Raw genomic sequence first — 23,488 nt, 5'->3', positions numbered from 1 at the left:
TGCAAATACACCCTTTCAAAAATCAATAAACTTTCATTTCTAAACAACCAAAAACAACAAGATAATAAAGTCTCTGTTCTGTAAACAAAATTGCCCTTCAAAAAATATATACTAAAAAATATTTTTGCATTAATATATTTGCATTTTCTCCCTGAGGTGTGTTCCTGATTGGGTTCTTTGGCTTGCTAGCTTTCTGTTCACTGTATAAAATGGGATGATATCTCTAGTTATAAACAACAGAAAGACCTCGAGTCTAGGTACTGGTTTAGAAGACCTTTTTGTTCTGGAAACCTGTGGAATTCCCTTGGTAATGTAATCCAGAAGTTTCAGATGATACCAGGCACACTACGGACATGTTTCATCTCTAATCTTACCTCCGGGGAGGATGCTGTGGCCTCTCTTTCTGCCTCCCCTCCCGGGGGTTGGGTGGTCTTCCAGGTTCCCGTGGTGGCGGAGGTCTTCCCACTACAGCAGCTCCTGATCCTCCAGCAGCACCGCCGCCCTCCCTGGGGTTGCTGGGAGGCTTACCTCCCTCCATTGGAGGTTTGGAGGGCCTAGCCTGGGGACCGCTGGGCAGAGGTGGACTGGGAGCTTTCTTCATAGGGGGCTTGTCCCTGCGAGGAGGGGGCATGGCACCTGGCTTCAGCAGCATGCTTAAGGGAGAAAAAGCAGCTTTTTTACGAATGCAGACACAATGCAAGGAGCTAGCATGTTATTAGAGTGCATTCACCATTGAGTGAGTGGCAACAAATCCCATAAATCAAATGTTTTAAAATCGAATCACCAGTCCTGGTCCTCCTGAGGGCCACCATCCTGCAGGATTTAGAGCTTTCCCTGTTCCAACACACCCGATTGAAATGAAAGGATCATTAGGGCTTGTGCAGTCCAGCAGTCTGTTTAATCCTGTCGTGTCTAAGCAGGAAACAGGCAAAACCTGCAGGATGGTGTCCCACCCTGAACTAGAAGCCTGGATCATCTGGGTGCATCAGATTTACCCCTTTGGGGCGGTCGGTGGGAGGTCCGGTTTATTCCGGATGTTTCTGGGTGCTGCTGGACTCGCTGAGGGAGACGTGGAGAACGACCGAGATCTAGAAAGAAGAGGATGATAAGCAGAATCAGGAAAAAAACAGTTCCTAGATGGGACCAGTTCTACCAGTACAAAGAAGGTGGAGGTTTACCTGGAACGGCTTCCACTGAACGAGCTGTGCTGGGAAGAGTGGCTGGAGTAGGAGCTGAAAGAGGAAGAGCGTGAACGGGACGACCCGGAGCCAGAGTAGGACGAAGAGCGGGACGAAGACCTGCAACACAAGCACACACTATGCGTTAAGATTCACCAACTTTAAACACATGAAGTCATTCAGAGCAGGACAGGAAGCCATGAGGTCAAACTGGGATCTGTGGAGATGAAACATTAAATGTCAGAAGAGTCTTAAAATATTACAATCTGAAGTTATATGTTTAGTGGATCTGAGCCCTGGATGTGTCACCGTGTTATCCAGACCAGGAGAATTCTGGTAAACCAGGTTTGGATTCTACGGGATAATTCAGCCCCAAAGTTCAGGCTAATACTCTGTAGAGGTAGATCAGTTCTTAGCAGATGACAAATGCTAACATGCTAACTGATCAGCAGCAGCCGTCAAACATTTTTCTGATCTAAATGTTTTTTCCTTGCTGGTAGGCTTTGCTTACACACTTCTGCACGCCATCACAGATCTTCCTTTCACGTCATTCTGCAGATCGTAGCTGCAGCGCTCCAGGTAAGTAATGATTTCTAAAGTGTCATTTAATTGTAAAAAATAGTTTATGTGACTACTGTTTAATGAGCATCTGGTAGAAGTGAAGTTCAGGTACAAAGTGTGTGAATATAAAGAAAATAAAGAATTATCAGCATCATCCCTAGTAAGAATAAACAGATCCATTTGGATTCTTCAGCCAATTTATCTATTATCATCATCATCAGCTGATCAGATCAGTTGGGATCCCACAGCTGGATAAAATGGAAACCTCCATCCTCATTGAGATGATGGGACAATGACATGGAGGAGGATTTCTTACCTGGAGGAGTTGGACAGTGAGACAGAAGAACCCGAGGGGCGGTGTCGCCGCCGGCCTCGTGGTGGAGAGCCTAGTCCAGGGCGTCTCCTAGGAGATTTGGATCGGCGCCATGGGTCCTTCCACTCATCTGGTCGCCTCATGACTGGAAGCATCTCTTTCTTTGAGGGAGGCTCTACTGGCCTGCTGAAAAGGCAGCAACACATCCATCCCCAGACAGGGTATGGGGTTAGATGGGTATAATGCAGGAGCCAGGCAGGGTACAGGGTTATATATATTGAATAGCCTTATTTTCCAACTGGGATGAATTAAGATGATTACTATTATTAATCATGCACTGAAACAACATTTACATGCAGCATAGATGGGATTTTCCCCCACTGTGATGTCATTTTTTATTTCTGGGGAAATGACTCTACGTTCACCTGTCTGTGTATCATAATTATCTATTGGAGGAAATGAATGGCTGTGGATATTCCCAATGAATGAAAGTGTCTCTGACAAACACCTGAAGGACTCTGCTTCCTGCTGAGCCCTGCGGTGAGGTACGCTAATGTGTGTCTTGGTGTATTATTACAAAACAAACCCAAGACTTCAAACATGCAATGCAATATACTCCAGATTACATCATATTCTCATCAAACATCCTACATGTGACAGAACACAAACATGGTCTAGTGAATGATTCCACATCAGTAATGCAAGAGCAAACAACTCATAGCTAAAAATAGACTCGAAACAATCTATTTTTAGTTCTTTCTTATCAACTAACAGGTTTTTTTATTTTAGGAAAGAATGAAGGAAGGAAGTAAAGAAAATAAAGTCAAAGGCTGTGGAGCACAACAATAAGATGTTTGCCGGCTTACTATCAATGAATGAACAGTCCGCCCCATCCCAACAGGACTTCTGGGAAGAACAAACCTGTTTGGTGACGTGCTCAGATTACACGCTGACCTGTGTTGCTTAACTCCAAGACTGAAATTGATTATTGTGATGGGTTACAAAAGAAAAGCTGAGGGGTACATAACTGTTGGATGGAGTTTTATAGCTCATTTTCCCACTTATTCATGAACATATTCAGGCTGCATGAGAATAAGATGGGAGGAAACTCCAACTGGCTCAGCTTCAAACACGGGCCGCCTGACAGCAGCTTGGTGATGAGGGAAAGCTTCCTTTCTCTACCTGGCTCCAGGCAAACATTCATCATGGCTGACAGCCAAAGACGTCAGTCGGCTGGTGCGTCATTATCATCAGCAGATGATGAAAAAATTGTTTTAAAGATTCTACAATTTCAAAACCAGAGGATAAAGCGTACTTAGTGGGGCGTTCATGTAGCATTCATCATTAAATTAGTCACATGTGAACCATGATGATGATACATTACTCAAGTTAATATGGACTTAAACGTTTCTACTCCGTGGTGTCCAGTCTTCACCTTCTGTTAACACCAGAGCATCGGCATAGGTGTCCCTGGTACGACTGTTGTCAGAAACATTCATATTATTCAGCATCATTTCCCATCACTATAAATGTGATGAACCACATCAACTCTCCGTACAGGCCTTTCATTTAATCCCATCTCTATATGCCAAGATAGCAAAATAAAAAAGGAATAAAGGAAATTCCATCAGCTGTTTGACACTACTCCTGGTCTTGATGGATTCCTTCCTGGTCCTGGTTCTGATGGAGGTTTTTATTCCCTGGTTCTGGTTCTGATGGTGGTTTGCCTTCCTGCCCTGGTGGAGGTTTCCCTCTGGTCCTGAGAAGTGTTGGAATCGTGCAGAATGATGTCTTTACATCATTTGTCCACTGAATGGAGCTCTGACTCCATTCAAGGCTCAGTCCTCATCACTACTGTCAGTAACTACAGCAGCAGCTACAGTTGGGCAGCACTACAGGGGTGGGCAGAGTGGAGCTTGATGACAGGTACGTTTATAACGTGAAATTAGGAATGACTCAGCATGTCTCCAGTTTTCAGTTTAAGGGCTGGGATATACTTGCTTTGAACACTTGCGTGCATGTCAAAGTTCTTCTACGTTTGTTTAAATACTTGCTGCAAATGATGGAAGCAGAGTCTGGCCAAAATGCTCAATACTGGAGGTCACCACTAGGGGCAGTACACAGCACTTGGATGGCAGATTGGTTGTGTTCATGCTCTTGTTCATTTGATAGCCTCTAGCTTTCAAGTCAATATTGCAACCTGCGACACGTTACCCTGCGTCAATGCAAGCAGCTTACCTCCCAAATGAACGCTAGGACCGCGTGGGAGCCATTAGACGCATGCAGTGTGTCGCTAACAGCAAGCATATCCCAGCCCTAACTTTGTTCGCCATGTGTCATGATAGCGACCCTGACTTTGTTGCATCAGTCATGCTTTACATTTATGTTGCATTGCTAAAGTTGTCCTAATCGAGCTTAAGTTACTCCCTGTCTGTTTATGTTAGCATCACTGTGGTTACGCTAACCTGGCATAGCGTTAGCTAACAGCTTTAAGTCAGTAAGTAACTGCAGAAATAAGGTAAGTGTACAAAATATCCAGAACGAGGTTCATCCCTCCCTCCATCAGCTGCATGTTTCAGGAGGATGGACACGAAGCAGAGAGGAGGAAAGTTAAAATGATGAACATTACTCTCTGTCTGCAGCTAGGTCATGATGTCCCTCCTAGTTTTACTGGTCAGGAAATCCTAGAACGGGACTCCTAGGCTGCAGCAGCAGCTCGCTGTGGTGTTGTGGAGGAACATGAGTTCCATTATATATTTAAAAAGCAGCTCTGTTAAAGACGACATTTAAGAAAAGTCTCTGGTTTTTATTTTGGTTCATATGAGTCATGACTTCATGGCCCAGAAAACAATGGAGTAGAGAAAATGTGATTAAACATGAAAGGGCACCTGTGGGCTGCATAAATAATGTTCTACAAGTAGCTTCACTCATTATATTGCTTATACACAGAATACACCTGTGTTCTACATCTAAAGATAAATTCATCTTCATTTTAATGCTCAGGGCCCGCAGAATTACGCTGATGTTACCATGGTTACATCCATCTAACCAACAGGCAGGAAGGGAAACATCTGGGACGCAGAATGACTGACACCTGTCTTCCTCCAATCAGATCCATGTAACTGGAAAGAAAGTAGGGATTTTGGAGTGAAAGTTTTCCAGTAAATGTGGATTTATCCTGGTGGATAGAAGTTCTGGTGCCTGGACAGCAAAGTTAAGACAGAATTCATGATGATGAAGCAGAAACCTGGCTGGAAACATGAATGACATCGTTGAAGCCATGATTTCTGTTTACCTGCTGTTTTACCTGTTTGTTGGGTTCACTGTGTGGTGGTGGTAAAAATGGTTTAAATGAGCTTTTAGCTGAGATTTACACACGTCTCTATTTACATACAAGACCTGGTGTTAGACCCAGTGATACCGGATGTTAATACTAAGTCTCTCGTTAAGGGTTTACTTAGAAATACAGAAGTTTCTGCAGTGTTTTAGCAACAGATGCGACTTATTGATTTCTCCTGTAATTGTCTTTATTTGGCTAGTGTTTGTCCGAGGGAAGACAGGGTGAAACAAGCCTGTTATAAGGTGTATGATGTAGAGGTGATGAGAACGCTGCTGATGCACATAATAAATACAGCAAGTTTCTCTTACTTTGGAGGCATGTTGAGGGGTGAGCGTGGTTTCAGCTTGTCCTCCTCTTTCTTCTCTCTGGCGTCTCGAGGAGGTCGCATCCTTGGCCTCTCCTTCTCATCGCGCTTCATTCGGTCCCTCTCCCACTCCTCTTTCCGTCGCATCCTTTCCTTCTCGCGCTCCCGCTCTCTCTCCCGTTCCCTCTCTCGCTGCCGCCGCTCCCTCTCACGGTGGTCTCTCTCTCGCTCTCGCTCTCGGTGGCGCTCTCGAGGGTCGCGTTCTCGCTCCTGCAGGGATCAGAGGAAAGGTGGTCAGAGTTGTTGATCTCCACACCTGCGCAGATCAATGCTGCCAATTCTGGCCCATCGTGCGCAGCTCCACCACAGCAGAAATCTGGCTAGTGTCTCATCAGTTACAGATGTCAACTTTCTAGATGTTCCCGGTCTCAGAGAAAGACCCACCCAGGCCTTTCTCTGAGAACAGAGAAATAAACAGATTATTCTGTATTATCTCATTTCCATCCCTATAAATGTGTAAAACCTCATCAACTCTCCTTTTCAGTCCTTAAATTTTATTTCTATCTGTAGATGTCAACAGAACAAAATAAAACAAGTGTAAAGAATAAATAATCCTACAAATTAACTGTGGATTTCTCTCAGAGAAAACATAAAAAGGCTACGCTGACTTCAGGTTGAGTAGATGCTGGTGCCGACTGCTGCCGCTACTCACCAGTAACTTAGTGTTTTATGAGTTTTTAAGGTTGGATTGACCTTGTAGTTGCACTCTAGTGAGAGTTTAATCTGCTGATATCCCAGTGTTTGACATCTTGCATGTTTGTGAACGACTGGGTTAACGCCAGTCTACCAGTGTGACACATCACCCGGTTTTGTGACTCCACCTGCTCGTCAGCGTTCAGCATGTTGGCCAGTAGGTTCTACATCGGGTTAACGCCAACCTAGACTGTTCTTTCACTCGCCCATCAGCCCGTGTCAGGACTGTTCCAGTATACTGCTGAGCTCCTGTGGCTTGCCATGATATAAAATATATCATGACATATATCATATATGAACCAAAATAAAAACCAGATATGCTTCTCTCAAATGTCAAAAAGATGTTATCTTTAAAAGGGTTTTATTTTATATATAATGGTCACAGATGGTCTGGCACTAATTGTAACACACAGTGAGTTGCTGTTACAGCCTGTCACGTTAGTATTTTCTGACAAAGTAAAACAAAGGGAGACATGACATCATGATGGTGGCTCAAGACAGACTGCAATATTAATAAAGTTTTCGGTGCTGCAGTGAATGAACCTCCTACCCTCTGCATTCACACCTCTCCTAAAATATGCCTCAACCTGCAGTTGACAGAGTAATGAACAGTCTCAGATATTTTGTACACTTAAGTTATTTCTGCACTTACTGGCTACTTATCTAATGCTATGATAGGGTCGGGATAAAAACAGCGATGTTATTGCTAACAGACGGGTGTTATGACTGGACTGTTTTTTAGGAATAACTTAACCACACGATATGTGTGAACTGCCGACATCAGCCGGTTCTTTATTGCATGCTCTTGATGTGCTACTACTGCTACAAGTCAACATTGCAATGCTCTAACATTTTACATGCACATCTTGTTCCGGTGCTTCACACTTCAAAGTAAGAGTTCTGCTTGCAGCAGTTAGCCAAAACATTACAATGGGTGGCGCCTTAAGCTATTTTACCACAACTTTAGCAATGCAGCGTTAATAAAAAGCTGACCGACACAACGAAGCACGCGTCACTCATCATAACACACGACAAACAGACTTAGACTGAAACTGGAGACATGCTCAGTCAATAATTTCACAACATTATTATAAATTTACTTGTCGGCAAGCTCCACTCGACCCACTGCTTTAATGTAACCTGGCTGTTAAAAAGACAGGGGGATGACTGTGGGATTGAATGGAGTCAGAGCTCCATCTAGTGCACAAATGCCGCAAGGACATCTGCAGTCTGCCGACTCTGACACTGTTTTATGAGAAAGCAAGAATAAATCGGCGTATAATCGACAAAACACTGGCCGATATTGGCCATTTTGAAAAGGGCTAATATCGGCCGAATTAATTTCACTAACACAACGGAATCCCCATTAAATGATAATAAAATACACTATCAGAAATGGTTCTTTTTTTTCTATTAACGCTTAAATACTTACTCTTACAAATTTCTCTTGTCTTATTTTATTTTATTTGGCGTTGTGTTAAAAAATGTCTGTTTTATATTGGTGTTGTGTCTTTGGTACCATTATCAGATGCATTACTTTAAACATGTTGGGCTCATCACATCAGAGGTAAATTTAGGTTCTGTATTTTGCTTCAAAATGACAAGAGGAACAGATGCAAGTGACTTTATTTGATATATTTCGTTTTGGGGGTATTTTGGTAAATTTTTAATTTAGGCAATCCTTTTTTTTAATGAGTGTTTTTCTATTGTGCTTTTTAATTCATTCCTTTATTTTTTATTTATTTACATTTTATATCATTCATATTAAAAACAAATATAATTTCATATGAGAATCACCATTATTATTTCTCTGAGTATTGTAGAAAAAAATGTGTATGCATGTGGGTGTTTGTATAAGTATGTATAAGTGTATGATATAAATTTAAAAAAAATAATCTATGTATTATAAATATGTGTAACATTTCTAATAAACCAAATCGATTAAAAATCTGTTGAAAAATCAGCGAGTTATGGTGTTTTAAATTGTTGATAGACCTCTGCCTCTGTTGACTAATGCAGTAAGTAGATGCGGCTTCCCCCGGTCCAAGATGGTGGCCGCTTTGACACATAGTTCCAAAGGACAGCAGCATCTACGTGTTTATATCTATGAGTGGTTGAGACGTTTGGCTGGCCTTTGTTGCTGACTGGTGCATTTTAGTGACGTAGACTGTCATTCTGACTACTTTTGTCCTGACTCCGAACCTGACATCTAACAACTTTTTCCTGATACCTTATGACTTTTGTCCCGACACCTGACTCTGACTACGAGGATGTCCTATAATGTACACCGAACACATGTAATTCTTGTCTGCTTGGATTTAAAGTTGCCTATTGACACAAAGTACTTTCTGTTCTCTAAATAAGATTTAAACTAGTGTAGTGCCAGAGAGGCCCACCCAGTTCTCCAGTTGTGGGTAATATATTGTGGTCCAGTTCAGTACTGTGAGGTCCAGTAAGACTAAGACTGACATTTTTTCATCATCTGTATTCAAACATGTGTCATTAATTACTTTGGTCGGACCATCTCAGTGCTGTTTAAAACCTAACTGGGAGACATCGGAAAAGGCGCTATTGAGGATGATACCCAGACTATTAACGTTAGGGCAAAGGGGGCATGGCGGGGCTGTTGGTCTGCTCCTTTGGTCTATTTGTTGTCAAAATCATGTCCATTTTATGCTAGCTAGCTACACGCTAGCTTGAGGAGCAGAGCAGGCTGATAACCGGCAAGTCTACACAGATTATGACGTCATCATGCTATACTTGCTTCTGAATTTTGCTTTATTATTTTATTTATTTATTTTTTTGTTTAAATCTTAGCTTCACTCTAATCTGAAGCCCTCCTAGAACATCCTGGTGACCCTCACTTTGAAATCCACTGGTTTAGACTATTTAAAATCTTGGTTCTCTTCCAGTTTCTTCAAACTCAGTGGCAATAATTCTGAGTTTATTCGGCACACCTTCAACTCTTTTGAACCAACAGCTTCTCACTCTTCAGTACTCTCTAGAACTCCTTAGTTCCCCCTGCTGCAAAAAAACCCCTAAGAACTCATGGCCAACTAAAATCCTAAAATATGACGCAGCATACATTAGGTATGGCTTTACAGCCATGCACAAAAACGGCTATGGTTATCCAAAATGTGTCCTCTGTCTGGAGACTCTAGTGTCCCACTACTGTAAAGATTAGTTTGCCGGAGATGTAGAGCTGGGTGTCATCCGCATGCAGGGGATATATCTTGAAAAATCACTTTTACTGCTCTTAAATTACACGTTTTTATGCACTGTTAGTGTTTAGCAATGCAGAAAATTTAAACATTCTCTCCTGATGCTGTGTATATATCTTTATATTCTTTTTGGGTCATATTTTTCAGTCTGTTTAGTTTTCTCTATTCCCTATTACGTTTTCTTGTCTATTACGTCACACTATTTGCTCTGAGTCTGCTAAATAAGGTCATGGACTTCCAGGAATCCAATTTTGTGAATCCGTCCTTTTTTTTTCTTGAAGTGATTTTGTAGTCCACGTTTAGTTATGCCAAAGTTACCAGTCGACAAGTCAAAATGTGCGGTTGTTGGGTACCGACATCAGTGGGGAAAGTCCTTTTTGTTTGCACAAAGCAACCTCCGCCAGTGTCCAGATGGTGTTGCAGAAAGACTTCGTCTGAATGAGGTGTCAGTTCCTTCTCTCTATGGAAACTATGGACACAGCGAAGCGGAAAGCTCCAAATAACACTAAAATTACGTCAAGCTTTATTTTAGACATGCATTTTGTCTGTTAATATGATGTACCCGCTGTTGTTTTGATAGTATGACCATTGTGTGTTCTTCTTCTGTTAGTGCTGTGTGCTACCTTTTAGCTTCCTACCTGAGGATATAACTGTACTGTGTGCTTTGAATAAAATAATTTGGCTTTGTTTTTGGCCATTTTGTGTAAGGGAACACATAATCCAAATGCATTCAAAGACGTTCTTGACGCTCGCTTTAGCCAACTACTTAACAATGTTGAGTCCTTGTTTATCTTATTCATATTGTGGTCATGTGAAAAAAGGTTCGTCATCTTCATTCTCCTGCTCTGGGTCAGACTCTGGCTCGAACACGTAAGGCTGGACGGACACGTTTTCGTATCGCTGCTATCAAACTACAAATATGGCCAAATGGGGTGGCGTGGAACTCTCTGCCACCTGGAGAAAGGCGGGGTATGAAATGCCTCATTCACATTTAAGGAGACTGCAACAAAACGAGTCGCTCTAAAGATGAGCCTCAGAACAGGGGTTAACAAGGGGTGTGAGGAGCTAGAATAACCAGGAATTCAGACCAAAGCGTTGCGTTCTACTTTATATAGACCATAAATGAATGATTTACATGTCAAAAAGACGGATTTAAAAGCATGATATGTTCACTTTAATGTTGTGATTCCGGAAGATATTGCCAAGGGGGAGAATATTCTGAAAAGAAGAGGACCCAGGACAGACCCCTGGAGGACACCTGCAGTGAGAGGGGAGGGTTGGGAAAAGAAGGATTTGAACTAAATGTTAATGATTTTTTAAGGTTGTAGATTCAGTGCCGTGAAGGGGTGGAAGCCAGACTGGAATTGTTAGTGCAGATTGTTTTGGTTTATTTGAGTTTGGAGTTGTGAGGCAACTATTTTCTCAAGGATTTTGGAGAGAAGGGGCAAGTTGGAGATAGGGCGGAGATTTTCAGTGTTATTCCGATCTGAACTGGGTTTTTTCTTATATTGGTGTTACCTGCAGTTTTGAAAGGTGTAGAAACAATTTCTATGGTAATTTAGGAGCGTATGATAACAGTGATAAAGGGAAGGAGGGAGGGGAGCTTTAACCTGAGCTGTAGGGAGCGGGCCGAGTTAGCAGGAAGAGGATTTCTCTCAAAAGCGCACTCAACCATGCCTGTTCGCCAAATGGTTCAACAACAGCTTTAAATTTACTTTGGGTATGCTTTTCTTTTGGCTTTTTAAGGCCCATTTCTGCTCCCGTACATACATAAACAGCAACGTCCTTTTCAAACGTTGTCATACGTCACCGTCCTCATGCTTCCATGCATGTTTTGCATTGCCATGGTTGTTAAGTCAGTTCCTCCGCTAGAGGGCAGTGCTGAGTTCACAGTTCAGTCCCGTGATCTGATGTCAGTTTCAGATGCAGTTAAGCAGCGGTAGTGTAGTTTCCAACTGCCCAGCCCACCCTAAACGCTCGTATACAGTCTTTATTCAAAAGCTTGCACAATTTCTACTGTTGTTGTCCTTATCTTCATTCTTCTTCTGATTTTTTCCCTTCCTGATTCTCTTCTTCTTCTCTGGCTTGTTTTTCCCTGGTCACATGTTAGCTATTCTGCACAGCACTGACCCCGCGGTTTCCGGTGGTATTGCTACATTTTCCGCTAAGCTCCCTGAAAACGGACCAAATTACGTGTGTAACCGATGCAGAGGATGGACGAAGCTCTCCGTCCATCTGAATATCCATCTTCCACGTCCAACATCAATGGGGCTTTTGGTGAAAATGGATGGATTTTAAGGAGTTGAGGCCAAGGATACTCACACTGTAGTGGTAGGGAAGAGGGGCTTCGGTGTACTGGACTCTGAAGTTCTCATATTGGCCACCTCGCCACAAGGCCTCCATCTCATAGTCGTAGTAGGGGTCAGCATATGGATCGCTGACAGAACACACACAAAAGAGTTAAACTTTAATCTTTTTTCTTTTTTTTAAGAAAACAAAAAAAAATCTGCAGTTATTCTGAGACTTTAACCAGTGACTCCTAAATGCCACGACTAGCCTAAACATCATGGGTACCACACATTTCCAATGTTTAAGTAAGGAAACGAGCACCCTTCTGATGCTTAATTCTGACAGTAACCTGGGTTTAACACCAAATAGTAATAGTTAACAATAACGCAGTAAACTGAGTGTAACGCTAACCAGTAAACTGGGGTTAACAGTAATGCAGTAAAGTGGGTGAAAAACTAACCAGTAAACTGGGTTTAATACTAAATAGTAAACTGGCTTTACCACTAAAAATTAAAATAGGTTTATCACTAACCAGTAAACTGGATCTATCACTAACCAGTATTTGGGTTTAACACTAACCAGTAAACTGGGTTTAACACTTACCAGTAAATGGGATCCCTGAAGTCCATCTCCCTGAAACAGAAAACAACTTTATCAATAAAAATCAGGATTTACAGTAAACAATGGTGTTGTACGTTTTTATGCTCATGGTGATTCCGGTTCTCCTAAATAATCAATGTGGACATTTACTTTTGTTCCAACTTTAGGAAATGCTCATCTAAGCTAGACCGGTTTTTCAGAGACGACTATCAAGGGTCTCAGCTGCATTACGCCAACACAGAACATCACTACACCACCACCTGCTGATGTGGAGCCTTGCTGGCACATGGTGGACATTCACCATCCAGAACTCCATCCACCAACAATCCAGTCATGCATCTACCTGGACCGTCCAGACCTCCATCCATCTGGACCGTACAGACCATTTATTGGCCACTACAAGACATTTAGGAACAGGGACTCCTGGTCACTTATAAATCACTGGAACAATATATTTTTTGATAAATTTAGTTAATTGTCAAGGGAAAAGTAGTGGAATAATGTCTCCTAACCCTGCAGTATCAGTGAGCTGCACTGAGTTTGAGCAACTTTCTTTGAGGATAACACAGCTGGAGAAGAGGATAAACACTGCAAGGCATTCGTGTCAATGAGGAATTTATTGACTCTATTGCAGCTTCTGTACAAGCTACTGAGTTGTCAAATGGATTGAGTCAAATCTTCATACACGAAGGCATGTCGAATGTGGAGCCTCCCGCTACAGACCTGGCTGATACACTTCTTTAAATGTGTTCAAATGACACTGGAATAGCTGGGGAAGATCCCAAACCGGACGGTCAGACTGATCTCTCTGACTGGAACAGTGTTGGTGCCAGACCAAAGTCATCAACCCCAGCCAGAACCTCTGCTCCAGCACTCACTCCACCACCTGAAGTCTCACTGCATAATAAATATATGTTGGCTCATATTAAAATGCATGATGATGAATGTAATGCAAAGATTAATAAAAACTTCAGAAATAGCTCTAAAACTCAGCCAAGGGTTAATCAGACCAGGAGGAGAGGCCTGAATTCCACAACCAGGAGCACTAGAGAAGCTTTCAGCGCCTTCACACTAAAAGAAATAGACTCAGTTCTGGTCGGGGACTCTATAACAGCATGGGAGGATGGCAAAGATGGAAAATCTAACTGTTCCTGATCCATTAGTCAGGGAACTGATAGAGATCTTTAGACCATTCTGCCTTCACATCCAGATAGTATGAAGATAATTGTCCACACGGGGTCTTTCGATATTCTGAGGAGGAAAATTGGCTCAGAGATCCTGAAGAACGACTTTTCTCTCCTGTTGGAGAAACTGTGTCAGTATAGAGCACCAGGTCTACATCTCAGGACCCGTTCGCACTGCGGGTAAAGGAGCTAAGCTTCTCAGGAGACTTCTTTGTCTGAACACATGGTTGTCAGATGCATGTACCGCCCATGGGAAAAAGTTCACTGATAACCTCAGTATCTTGTGGAACTGTAGGAGCTACTCAGACCTGATGGGCTACATCCAGGTCTAACTGGATCCAGATTACCTGCGACACCCCTGCATCATGCTGTTGGGACGGCAAAACCAAACATGATGTAGAGATAGGAGCGAAGGACCCAGCAGAGAGGTGACCAGCCTCCAGCTCTCCCCCTTCACCAGACCCTCTGCTCCCCCTTCACCCAAGGTGTTCAAAGGATGTCTCTATCCCGGACCAGACCCCAAAGACCACCATCTACCAAGAACCACAGGGCTCCACCTCCTCATCCTCCTCTTAGACCCTCGGTCCTGGCAGAGCAGGGCACGGGAGGAGGTGCAGGAGGTTCACGGAGCAGCAGCCGAGTTCACAACAAAGATAACATGCCATGATGCGTTCAGGGTCCTGCTGTAGTTTCACTACTACTGACAGCTGTTCTGAGATCTGGACCCAGCAGGATTCCTGTGTTAATAAAATCAGGAATGGAGCAGGGTCAGCTTGTGGGGTGAATTAATCTAATCTGGTAACTGTAACATGTACGAGTCAGAATACGGCAGAGACCAGAGGAAACTTCATGAAGCTTCTGGACTTCATATCAGATCTCTGTCCAACAAGTCGCTGTTCATTCATGACTTCAACATTTCTCCCAGTTTAGATTTTCTCTTTCTGACAGAAACATGGTTAACAGAAGACACAAGGGCTGCAATTGTTATGGAACCATTTTAGGTTTAGGAATAAATGTGGAAAAGGGAGAAAAGGGGGAGGAGAAGCTGCCTTATTTAAAGATTCATTACAGTGGAAAGAGATTTTATTTGCTGATTTTAGTTCTTTTGAATATTTTAAGGTCTGTTTCTAAAATCCTATTTTAACCATCACCAATGTCCAGGACACTGAGCAGATTTTATTGATGAATTTTCTGAATTATTGTCAGTTATCTTGACTGATTTTAACCATTTTATCTGAACATTCACATAGATAACATGATGGATGGGAATGTGAAGGAAGTTTCTTCTATACTGGACGTGTTTGGTTTGTGGCAACATGGAAAAAAAACCGACCCACATTCCAGGCCACATTCTGGACCTTGTTATCTCTAAAGGTGGTAATATTTCCTCTGTTGTGTTCACTGACTCTGCCTTGTCTGAGCATTTCTGTATTTAGTGTGATTTACTGATACTCAGAACATCCAACCAGTTAGGAAGAGGAACATTAATGAAAGAACAAGAATTCAGTATGTGGAAGGCAAATCCGTTACCAACAACCAGAGCAGAGTCAGCTGATGGACTCCTGGATCATTTTAATTCGAAAGTCTTGAATGTAATGGATGCTGCTGCACCGATAAGAACTAGGAGCACATTGAGCAAAAAGAAAACACTTTGGAGAAACACCACTGTGGTCACCAGCCTAAAGAGAGAAAGCAGGAAAACTGAGCGGAACTTCAAACTGACTGAGCTGTAGAAACAAAGCCTGTGTGGCTATAACAATGAGCTGTCCAAGGCCAGAGAGCTGCATTTATCTGGAATGATCCACAAGAACGTCAACAATTCTCTCTGTTTGCTACGATGGAAAACTAACAGTTCAGCCCAGAGCTCCTTTCCACTAATAAATAAATATATTAAACCAATAAAACCAGTTTACCAACTTTTTTAGCCAAAACATTAAAACCATTAGACAAAATATTAACTCCACACAGTCAAACAAGAAAACTAGTTTGTCTAAAACATGGAAACAATTCTGATGTTATGTCGCAATTTAATATTTAAACTACAAGAAATAGTTTGGAATCTGAAACCAGCAACATGCAATCTGGACATGATGCCATCCAACTTTTTAAACCAGTTTTACCTCAGTAGAAAGGGATCTCCTACTGATAGTTAACAGCTCGCTGATATCAGGCTCTAAAGATGGCTGCCATTAAGCCCCTCGTCTAGAGGTTGTTCTAGGGGAGGGTCTTAAACTGATAGTTAAGTTAAAAGAGGTCAGAGACCGGTCTCTGACCTCTTTTATATCCAGGATTACTGAGAAAGTTGTATTTCAACAGCTTCTTGACTTTTTAAATGAAAGTGGAAATCTAGATTAATTTGAGTCCAGCTTCTGACCTCATCACAGCCCTGAAACAGCTCTGGTCCAAGTGGTAATGGACTGATTCTGGTCTAGTATTAGTCCTGGTTCTGGTGTAGCATCAGTCCTGTTTCTGGTCCAGTGTCAGTCCTGGTTCTGGTCTAGTGTCAGTCCTGGTTCTGACCTATTATCAGTCCTGGTTCTGGTCCAGTACCAGCCTTGGTTCTGCTGGATCTCAGTTCTTCATTTGATACTGTAGATCACAGAATCCTGCTGCACAGGCTGAAAAACTGGGTTGGACTTTCTGGAGCTTAACTGGTTCAGGTCGTATTTAGAAGACTGGAGTTATTTAGTTCCGATTGGCAGCTATGAATCCGAGTGAGTGGCCATGACTTGTGGAGTCCCAGAGGGGTCAGTCCATGGACCTCTTCTGTTCAACTTGTATCTGCTCCCTTTGGGTCAAATATTACAGAACTTTGGCATTAATGATTAAAGTTATGTAGATGATACACATCTTTATGTGTCTCTGCCACCAGACGACTGCAGCCCAGCAGACTTACTGTGTCAGAGTCTGGAGCAAATAAACACCTGGATGAGGGAGATTTTTCTACAAGTAAATCAAGACAAAACTGAAATTATTCTGTTTGGTATACTAACAGAGGGTCAGCATTGGTAAACACCTGGACACTCAGGCTCATAAAACCACTAACCAAGTTGGTAACCTTGGAGTGTTAAAAGACTCAGATCTGACTTTCAGCAGCCACATCAAAGCTTTCAGTAAGAAGCTTTTTACCAGCTCAGAAACATCTACAGAATTAAAAGTTTAGACAAGGGAAATTTATTTGTATAGCATCTTTCTTGTGCAAGACAATTCGAAGTGCTTAATAACATTAATAACATTAAAAGCATTACAGAATGCAAGAAGCCAAGCGCATTAAAAACAAACTTTTAAAGAAATAGAAATTAAATAAACACAGGAAAAAAAACAGATTAAAAGACCTAAATTAAAATAGATAAAAGCCAGAAATAAAGTTTGAGTGGGGGAATTAACAGCTGTTCTGACAAAAGGCAGCAAATAGAAAAGTTTTAACCCTGATGTAAAACTGCTGACTCAGTAGACCTGCAGTTTTCTGGGAGTTTGTTGCCTTTTACTCTCTTATTTGTAATGCTTTTGTTTTATGTGAAATACATTCAACCGTCCTGTATATAAAATGTGCTGTACAAATAAACTGTCTTACAAAACGCCCATTAATGGTCTCTCAGGACCATTAAAACATCCTCAGCTGGTCTTTAAGGACCATTAAAACATCTTCAGCTGGTCTCTCAGGGCCACCAAAACATCCTCAGCTGATCTTTAAGGACTGTTAAAACATCCTCATTAAAACATCCTCAGCTGGTCTTTAGGGACCGTTAAAACATTCTTAGCTGGTCTCTCAGGATCGTTAAAACATCCTCAGCTGGTCTTTAAGGACCATTAAAACTTCCTCAGCTGGTCTCTCAGGACCACCAAAACATCCTCAGCTGATCTTTAAGGACTGTTAAAACATCCTCATTAAAACATCCTCAGCTGGTCTTTAGGGGCCGTTAAAACATCCTCATTAAAACATCCTCAGCTGGTCTTTAACGACCATTAAAACATTCTTAGCTGGTCTCTCAGGATCGTTAAAACATCCTCAGCTGGTCTTTAAGGACCATTAAAACTTCCTCAGCTGGTCTCTCAGGACCACCAAAACATCCTCAGCTGGTCTCTCAGGACCATTAAAACATCCTCTGCTGGTCTTTAACAACCATTAAAACATTCTTAACTGGTCTCTCAGGATCGTTAAAACATCCTCAGCTAGTCTTTAAGGACCATTAAAACTTCCTCAGCTGGTCTCTCAGTACCACCAAAACATCCTCAGCTGATCTTTAAGGACCGTTAAAACATTCTCATTAAAACATCCTTAGCTGGTCTTTAAGGACCTCTAACAAAATTCCTAAGCTGGTCTCTCAGGACCGCATTTCATATCCAGAGACGAGCTACTAGCTGTGTCTTACTCTCTGATGATGTGGTAGCTGCGTTCTCTGAAGAACTCGTTCTCTTTGTCCAGTTCTCTCTCGTCCTCTCCGATGGTCACATTGAACCGCTTCTCCTCAAAGTCGGGCTCCTGCTCCTTCCTGATGGTGGCCTTCTTCAGCATCTACACCACATGCAACTGTTAGGATGGTTTTGTTTATATAGCATTACATAGAAAGAGTGGGGGTGTTTACCTCTTTGGCATGCCTCAGACCCCTCTCCCAGGCACTCTCCACAGGAGGTTCCACCGGGGGTGGTGGGGGAGGAAGCTCCTCCACAGCAGGAGCAGCCTGAAAAATGGAAATATCAGTTAACCAGTTTCAGTCTCTAACAGAGAAAAGCCAGTTAACTAGTTCCAGTCTCAAACAGGGGTACACCAGTCAACCAGCTCCAGTCTCTGTTATAGAAATGTCAGTTGACCAGTTCCAGTCTCTAACAGAGAAATGCCAATTGTCCAGTTCCAGTCTCAAACAGGGGAACACCCGTTAACCAGTTCCAGTCTCTAACAGGGTAACACCAGTTAACCAGTTCCAGTCTCTAACAGGGTAACACTAGTTAACCAGTTCCAGTCTCTAACATAGAAACTCCAGTTAACAAGTTCCAGTCCTTAACAGGGGAACGCCAGTAAACCAGTTTCTGTTTTCCTGATTGGCTCAGACCAGCAGGCATCCAGAACAAACAGCGTTGTTACAGCAGCTCTTCGTCCTCTACCAGATCAATAAAGACCATGGCTCCCAGCTCAGGTCGTACCCAGGGGTTGTTGGGGATGAGTGGATGGGGTCCTCCTGGAGGAGCTCCGTTAGGAGAGAAGGGGTCCGGCTTGCTGATGAGGGAATAGTTGCCTTTGTCGTTGACTCCAGGGTGGATGAATCTGCAGTTCATTCCCCATGTACAATTTCCTGAGAGGAACAGAAGCAACAGAACTTGTTATTAGGAGTCCAAGCCTGCAGAGCAGTGCAGGGTTCACAACAGTCCAGCAGGCTGGAACCCTACAGTTTTATTTTTCTGTTTATTATTAAAATTATTCTTCCGCCCCTAATGGTCATTGGGTAGTCTAAACTGTAAGAGTATAGATGAAGCCATTCACAAGGTGTGGACCATACCTGGATGGTACCTCAGCCAGAAAAAGTTACACTCATCAGCCACAAGGCGGCATTATTACAGGCATTAGTATGTTTTAACTTCTAACTCCTAAACCATAAGACATAAATTCAAATATTTTGCATCATCACAGTCCTTGAATGATTCCAAATGTTTTAATTGTCACTTTCTGTTTCCAAAGAATTTTTCCTCAATGTTACATAGTAAATTATGTGAAACCTATTTTCGTTAACCTGTCCGACAGTGTTAACCCGATCATTGTGAACCTTTGGCTAATTAAATCTAGAGTCCAAGCTAAAAAACAAAGTTTGTTTGGCAATTTCTAAAATTTGGCTTGGTTACGTTTTGCGTTTCTAAATGTGGTCCATACCATAACTACAAAAGATAATGACATGAATTTTATGGACCAAGCATGGAACTCAATGCCAGACACCTCTGGCTATTTTGGAAAAAGTTCATATCTAGGGATTAAAACCTTGAGTAGTTTATATTGCCAAAACATTTGGGTGGATATGAATCAAACATATCACTCATATAGTTCTAGTCATCCTAAGACAAGTTCTGCAATATGCTAGTAAATGGAGAAAGTGGGTGCGGTTTATGAGCTGATGAAAATGGCTCTGTTTCTAAATTTGGAAATTTAGGTAATTGCTCCTAATGGATCGTGGTTAGCACCTTGCATGGCAGCTTCCGCCATCAGTTTGCAAATGTGTGTGTGAATGGGTGAATGTGACATGTAAAGCGCTTTGGATAAAAGCGCTATAGAAGTACAGACCATTTACAATTTGGAAAAAATCACCCTTTTGTCCTACAGAGCTAAGATTTGCAGGTGATATTCCCTGGATCGTGCCAAACATCTGAAATGGTCAAATTAGGTCAACACATGTCTCTGTCCCAGATGACTCTACAGGCATTCTCCAGATGGTTCTTGTCAATCCTGGGAAGTCTGGTAAAGATTCATCCAAGCATTAGAGTATAGGACTGTTTTTAATTTAGTTTTTTTTTTTTAAAAAAAGGCACAGAACACCTAAAGATTTTTAATTCAGTAAATATTAATCTGAGGTAGACAAAAAAAATCAATAAAAATCACAACCTTCTAAACACAGTCCCGAATGTGCGAATATTATTATGAACTTCAGACAAACTTTGTATTTCCCATGAATATGTAAGATTTTCCACTATGAAGAGCAAAATCACTAAAAGAATTTTAATTTATTGAATAAGTAATTTAAGGTGGTGTGGTGAGGCAGTCCAAAATAACTCCCAGTGTACCTGGTACCGTCCTGGCCATCCCAGATATTTTACTGAATTTTTGGAGCAACAGCTCAGGAGTTTTTTGAAAAAAGACTGAAATTTCCACACACTCTCAGCTCCTGGTGCGTCTGGACATTACTGGCTTTTTTTCCCTCTATAGCAAAAAACCAGAATCAGAATACTTTTAAGCCTGGAGGAAATTGTGTGCACACAGTCGCTCCATACCAAACAAAAAAGGACGAGATAGATAAAAATCACAATAAGAAAAATCACAAATTAGGTACGATACAAACGGACAAAGGATAAATCCTGCCAGTACTATGTACAGTATTATCAATATGATAGACAGTAAAATGTAAATGTAGTGCAGAGTGTAAATAAAAAAAAAAATCACAGGAAACCACCCGTTCGTCTGAGAGCTGGAACCTTTCAGGCTTGATTCCTTGGATACTTTGCTAAATTTGAAGCCTGAAACACTTTTCATGATATTTTGATGTCACCTTTTTTTGGCAATTTACATAAATTTGGTCACCTTCAGTGGGTGTCTCGCTCAGTGCACTTGCCCTGTTCCAATGTTTTCCAATCCTGGTCCTCTGGGACCAATGCCCTGCATGTTTTAGAGGTATTCATCTTTAACACACCTGACTCAAATTAGTGGCTCATAAGAAGGCTTGCAAAGGATTTTACAAGCAGTTCAATTAATCTGCATCAGGTGTGCAGGAGTTGGAAAGAACTAAAATATACAGGGCAGTGGTCCCTGAGGACCAGGACTGAGAAACACTGCCTATTCCCAACACTATAAGTGCATAGTGAATTAACATTGAAATTTAAGACATCATTGTTGAATCTACAGATTAAGCATTGTGGTTTCTATGATGTAAACAAAATGGTTCTTAATCTGAAAGCTGATTCAGAAACAACGTAAGTAAGAGAACCAGCCCGTTTGGATAGATCTGCTGACTGAGCCATAGCTGCAAAGGTTTACAAGATGATGCGCTTAGAAAACCTCATTCAGCAGAAAGGCCACGTGTCCCGGTCCTTGTGAGGCCGTACGGTCTTCCAAAAAGTTACACATATAGCCACATTTCAGAGAAACCCTTTACACAAATATGACAACATATCTGCTGGCATGTTTCCTTAGGCACCATGGAAGCAAAATATGAAAAACCATGAGATGAAATAATTGTATGTTGGCACCTATATTATCTAAACGCTGGACAAAATGGTGCTGGATTTTTTTCTCCTTTACTTAACCAGATAAAAACCTCATGGAGGTTAGAAATCTCTTTTTCAACAGTGCCCTGGCCAAGAAAGGCAGCACAACCACAAGAACACAATTTACCACATAATAGAGATCAGCTTTCAAATGTAAGTCGCTTTGGATAAAAGCGTCTGCTAAATGACTGTAGAATAGAATGTAGAATAGAAAGCACAACAAGTAAAACAGAAGACGTAAAATGAAGGTAGCAGCCAACATCAAGTAAATTAAATACAGGGATTTTTCTCCTTAGACAGCCCTCTGATCGCATAAACACCCTCCAAGGATTCTTGAGTCAGTCTTGTGGAGTGACTCAGTGGAGGTCCTGCACTTCCTAGCTTTCTGCTGAGTTACTGATCATCCCATATTGATAGAAAAACCCACTGGCTTCATTCTACAGACGTGGATCAACTCTGAGACATAATCTGGCATGCATGTGGCAACGGCTGGCTTCAACCAACAGCCCAGTAAGGACATGCATCCTTTATTTTTTGAACAAGTTCAGGCTTCAATATAAATTTATGTCAGCTTCCTGTAAGACTGGTCCTGTGAGGAAGAGTTTGTTTGGCTCTGCTTGTCCAGATGCTGCATTCATGCTGTGGTAGAACCACACTCTATGCCTCAGATGGATACAGAACCTATCAGACATCCTTTGCGGCCTTTATTTGCATGATTTAGTCTATTTTCAGGGACCTTACAATGCTTAGCCTGACAGAGAAAACAGAGCAATACCACGACAGCTGATGTACCAACAGAGAAAGGAATAAAGAAGAAGCTGTGATGATTTTAACATTCTCAGACTTGACAGAATTATTATTTATTTTTGCTGTTCTAAACATTTTTAGGTTGTCTTTAATTTTTGCCTTTCCTACGACATCCCTGTTTATGGCAGCATCCATTACTACTGTATGTACTAGGCTGATTATGATAATTAGCGACTTTAGGACAGCCAATAGCCAAATCTGATTTGACTTGACAAGTTCTATGTCTACTTGTTTTGTATTAGTCCGGCCAGTAAGATTTTTTTTAAATATTTTTTTATATTATGTCAACTGCTGCACAAAAAAATGTGAATTGTAAACATTGTAATTTCCTAATTTATTGTTCAAGTGTTTATCACTAATACAGTGAAAATGAGAGGAAATGTGAATGTTTGCTTTGCAAGGCGATTCCAGTGTGCGCCCCTAAATTTCCTGCTTGGGAGCCTAAAAATTTAAGTTAGGGGCCGCTGTGCTCCTTGTACAAAAAGTTAGTCTGGAGCCCTGAACACCCACCATAAAGTTTCAGCCGCACACCCCAGGAACCAGGGCACCATCTACCACATCTCCAGTTTCTAGTTGCTGGTTTAGTGTTCTTATTTCTCAGAGTGAATGATATTGGTGTGTGATCACTGATGGTAATGGGATGGATTCTGATTTCTGACATTCCACTCATCAGCGAGCTGCTAGTTAAGAAATAATCTAATCTAGAATAGGAATGGTGAACTGAAGAGAAGAAGGTGTATTCTCTTAGTGTGGGATGGTGAGAGCGCCCAGCGTCACAATGACCAAAATCCTTCATGTACTGTTTAACAGCTTCTAAGGATTTCCAGACTCCATGACTTCCTGTAGTTGTGTGTTTGTCCAATATAGTGTTGAAATCACCTCCTATAATAAGTGTGTTATCCAAGTGACCATAGAGTGAGGTGAAGAGGGAGTGAAAGAAGGAGGGGTCATCAACATGTGGACCAGATATATTTGC

General features: G+C 41.8%; 1 protein-coding gene across 5 annotated transcripts in view; it reads right to left on the bottom strand.

The window, feature by feature from the left end:
* Positions 1 to 23,488, bottom strand: part of zc3h18 (zinc finger CCCH-type containing 18) — a 42,659-nt gene that overhangs the window by 11,246 nt on the left and 7,925 nt on the right. For 3 of the 5 annotated variants that reach the window (XM_041996026.1, XM_041996024.1, XM_041996025.1), the window contains exons 4-13: positions 18,886 to 19,034; positions 18,330 to 18,425; positions 18,117 to 18,259; positions 12,563 to 12,592; positions 11,993 to 12,107; positions 5,701 to 5,966; positions 2,056 to 2,250; positions 1,179 to 1,298; positions 996 to 1,088; positions 375 to 653 (exon numbers count right to left, since the gene is read on the bottom strand). In XM_041996026.1, the coding sequence (XP_041851960.1) occupies positions 375 to 653; positions 996 to 1,088; positions 1,179 to 1,298; positions 2,056 to 2,250; positions 5,701 to 5,966; positions 11,993 to 12,107; positions 12,563 to 12,592; positions 18,117 to 18,259; positions 18,330 to 18,425; positions 18,886 to 19,034 (1,486 nt within the window). The remainder of the gene's footprint in view (positions 1 to 374; positions 654 to 995; positions 1,089 to 1,178; positions 1,299 to 2,055; positions 2,251 to 5,700; positions 5,967 to 11,992; positions 12,108 to 12,562; positions 12,593 to 18,116; positions 18,260 to 18,329; positions 18,426 to 18,885; positions 19,035 to 23,488) is intronic. The other 2 variants (XM_041996027.1, XM_041996028.1) reach the window with 2 other exon arrangements.

Source organism: Melanotaenia boesemani, chromosome 10, assembly GCF_017639745.1.
Source record: "Melanotaenia boesemani isolate fMelBoe1 chromosome 10, fMelBoe1.pri, whole genome shotgun sequence".
In the NCBI taxonomy this organism is placed as follows: domain Eukaryota; kingdom Metazoa; phylum Chordata; class Actinopteri; order Atheriniformes; family Melanotaeniidae; genus Melanotaenia; species Melanotaenia boesemani.
The sequence above is the reverse complement of the archived record's forward strand: the minus strand, read 5'-3'. Positions and strand labels throughout refer to the sequence as shown.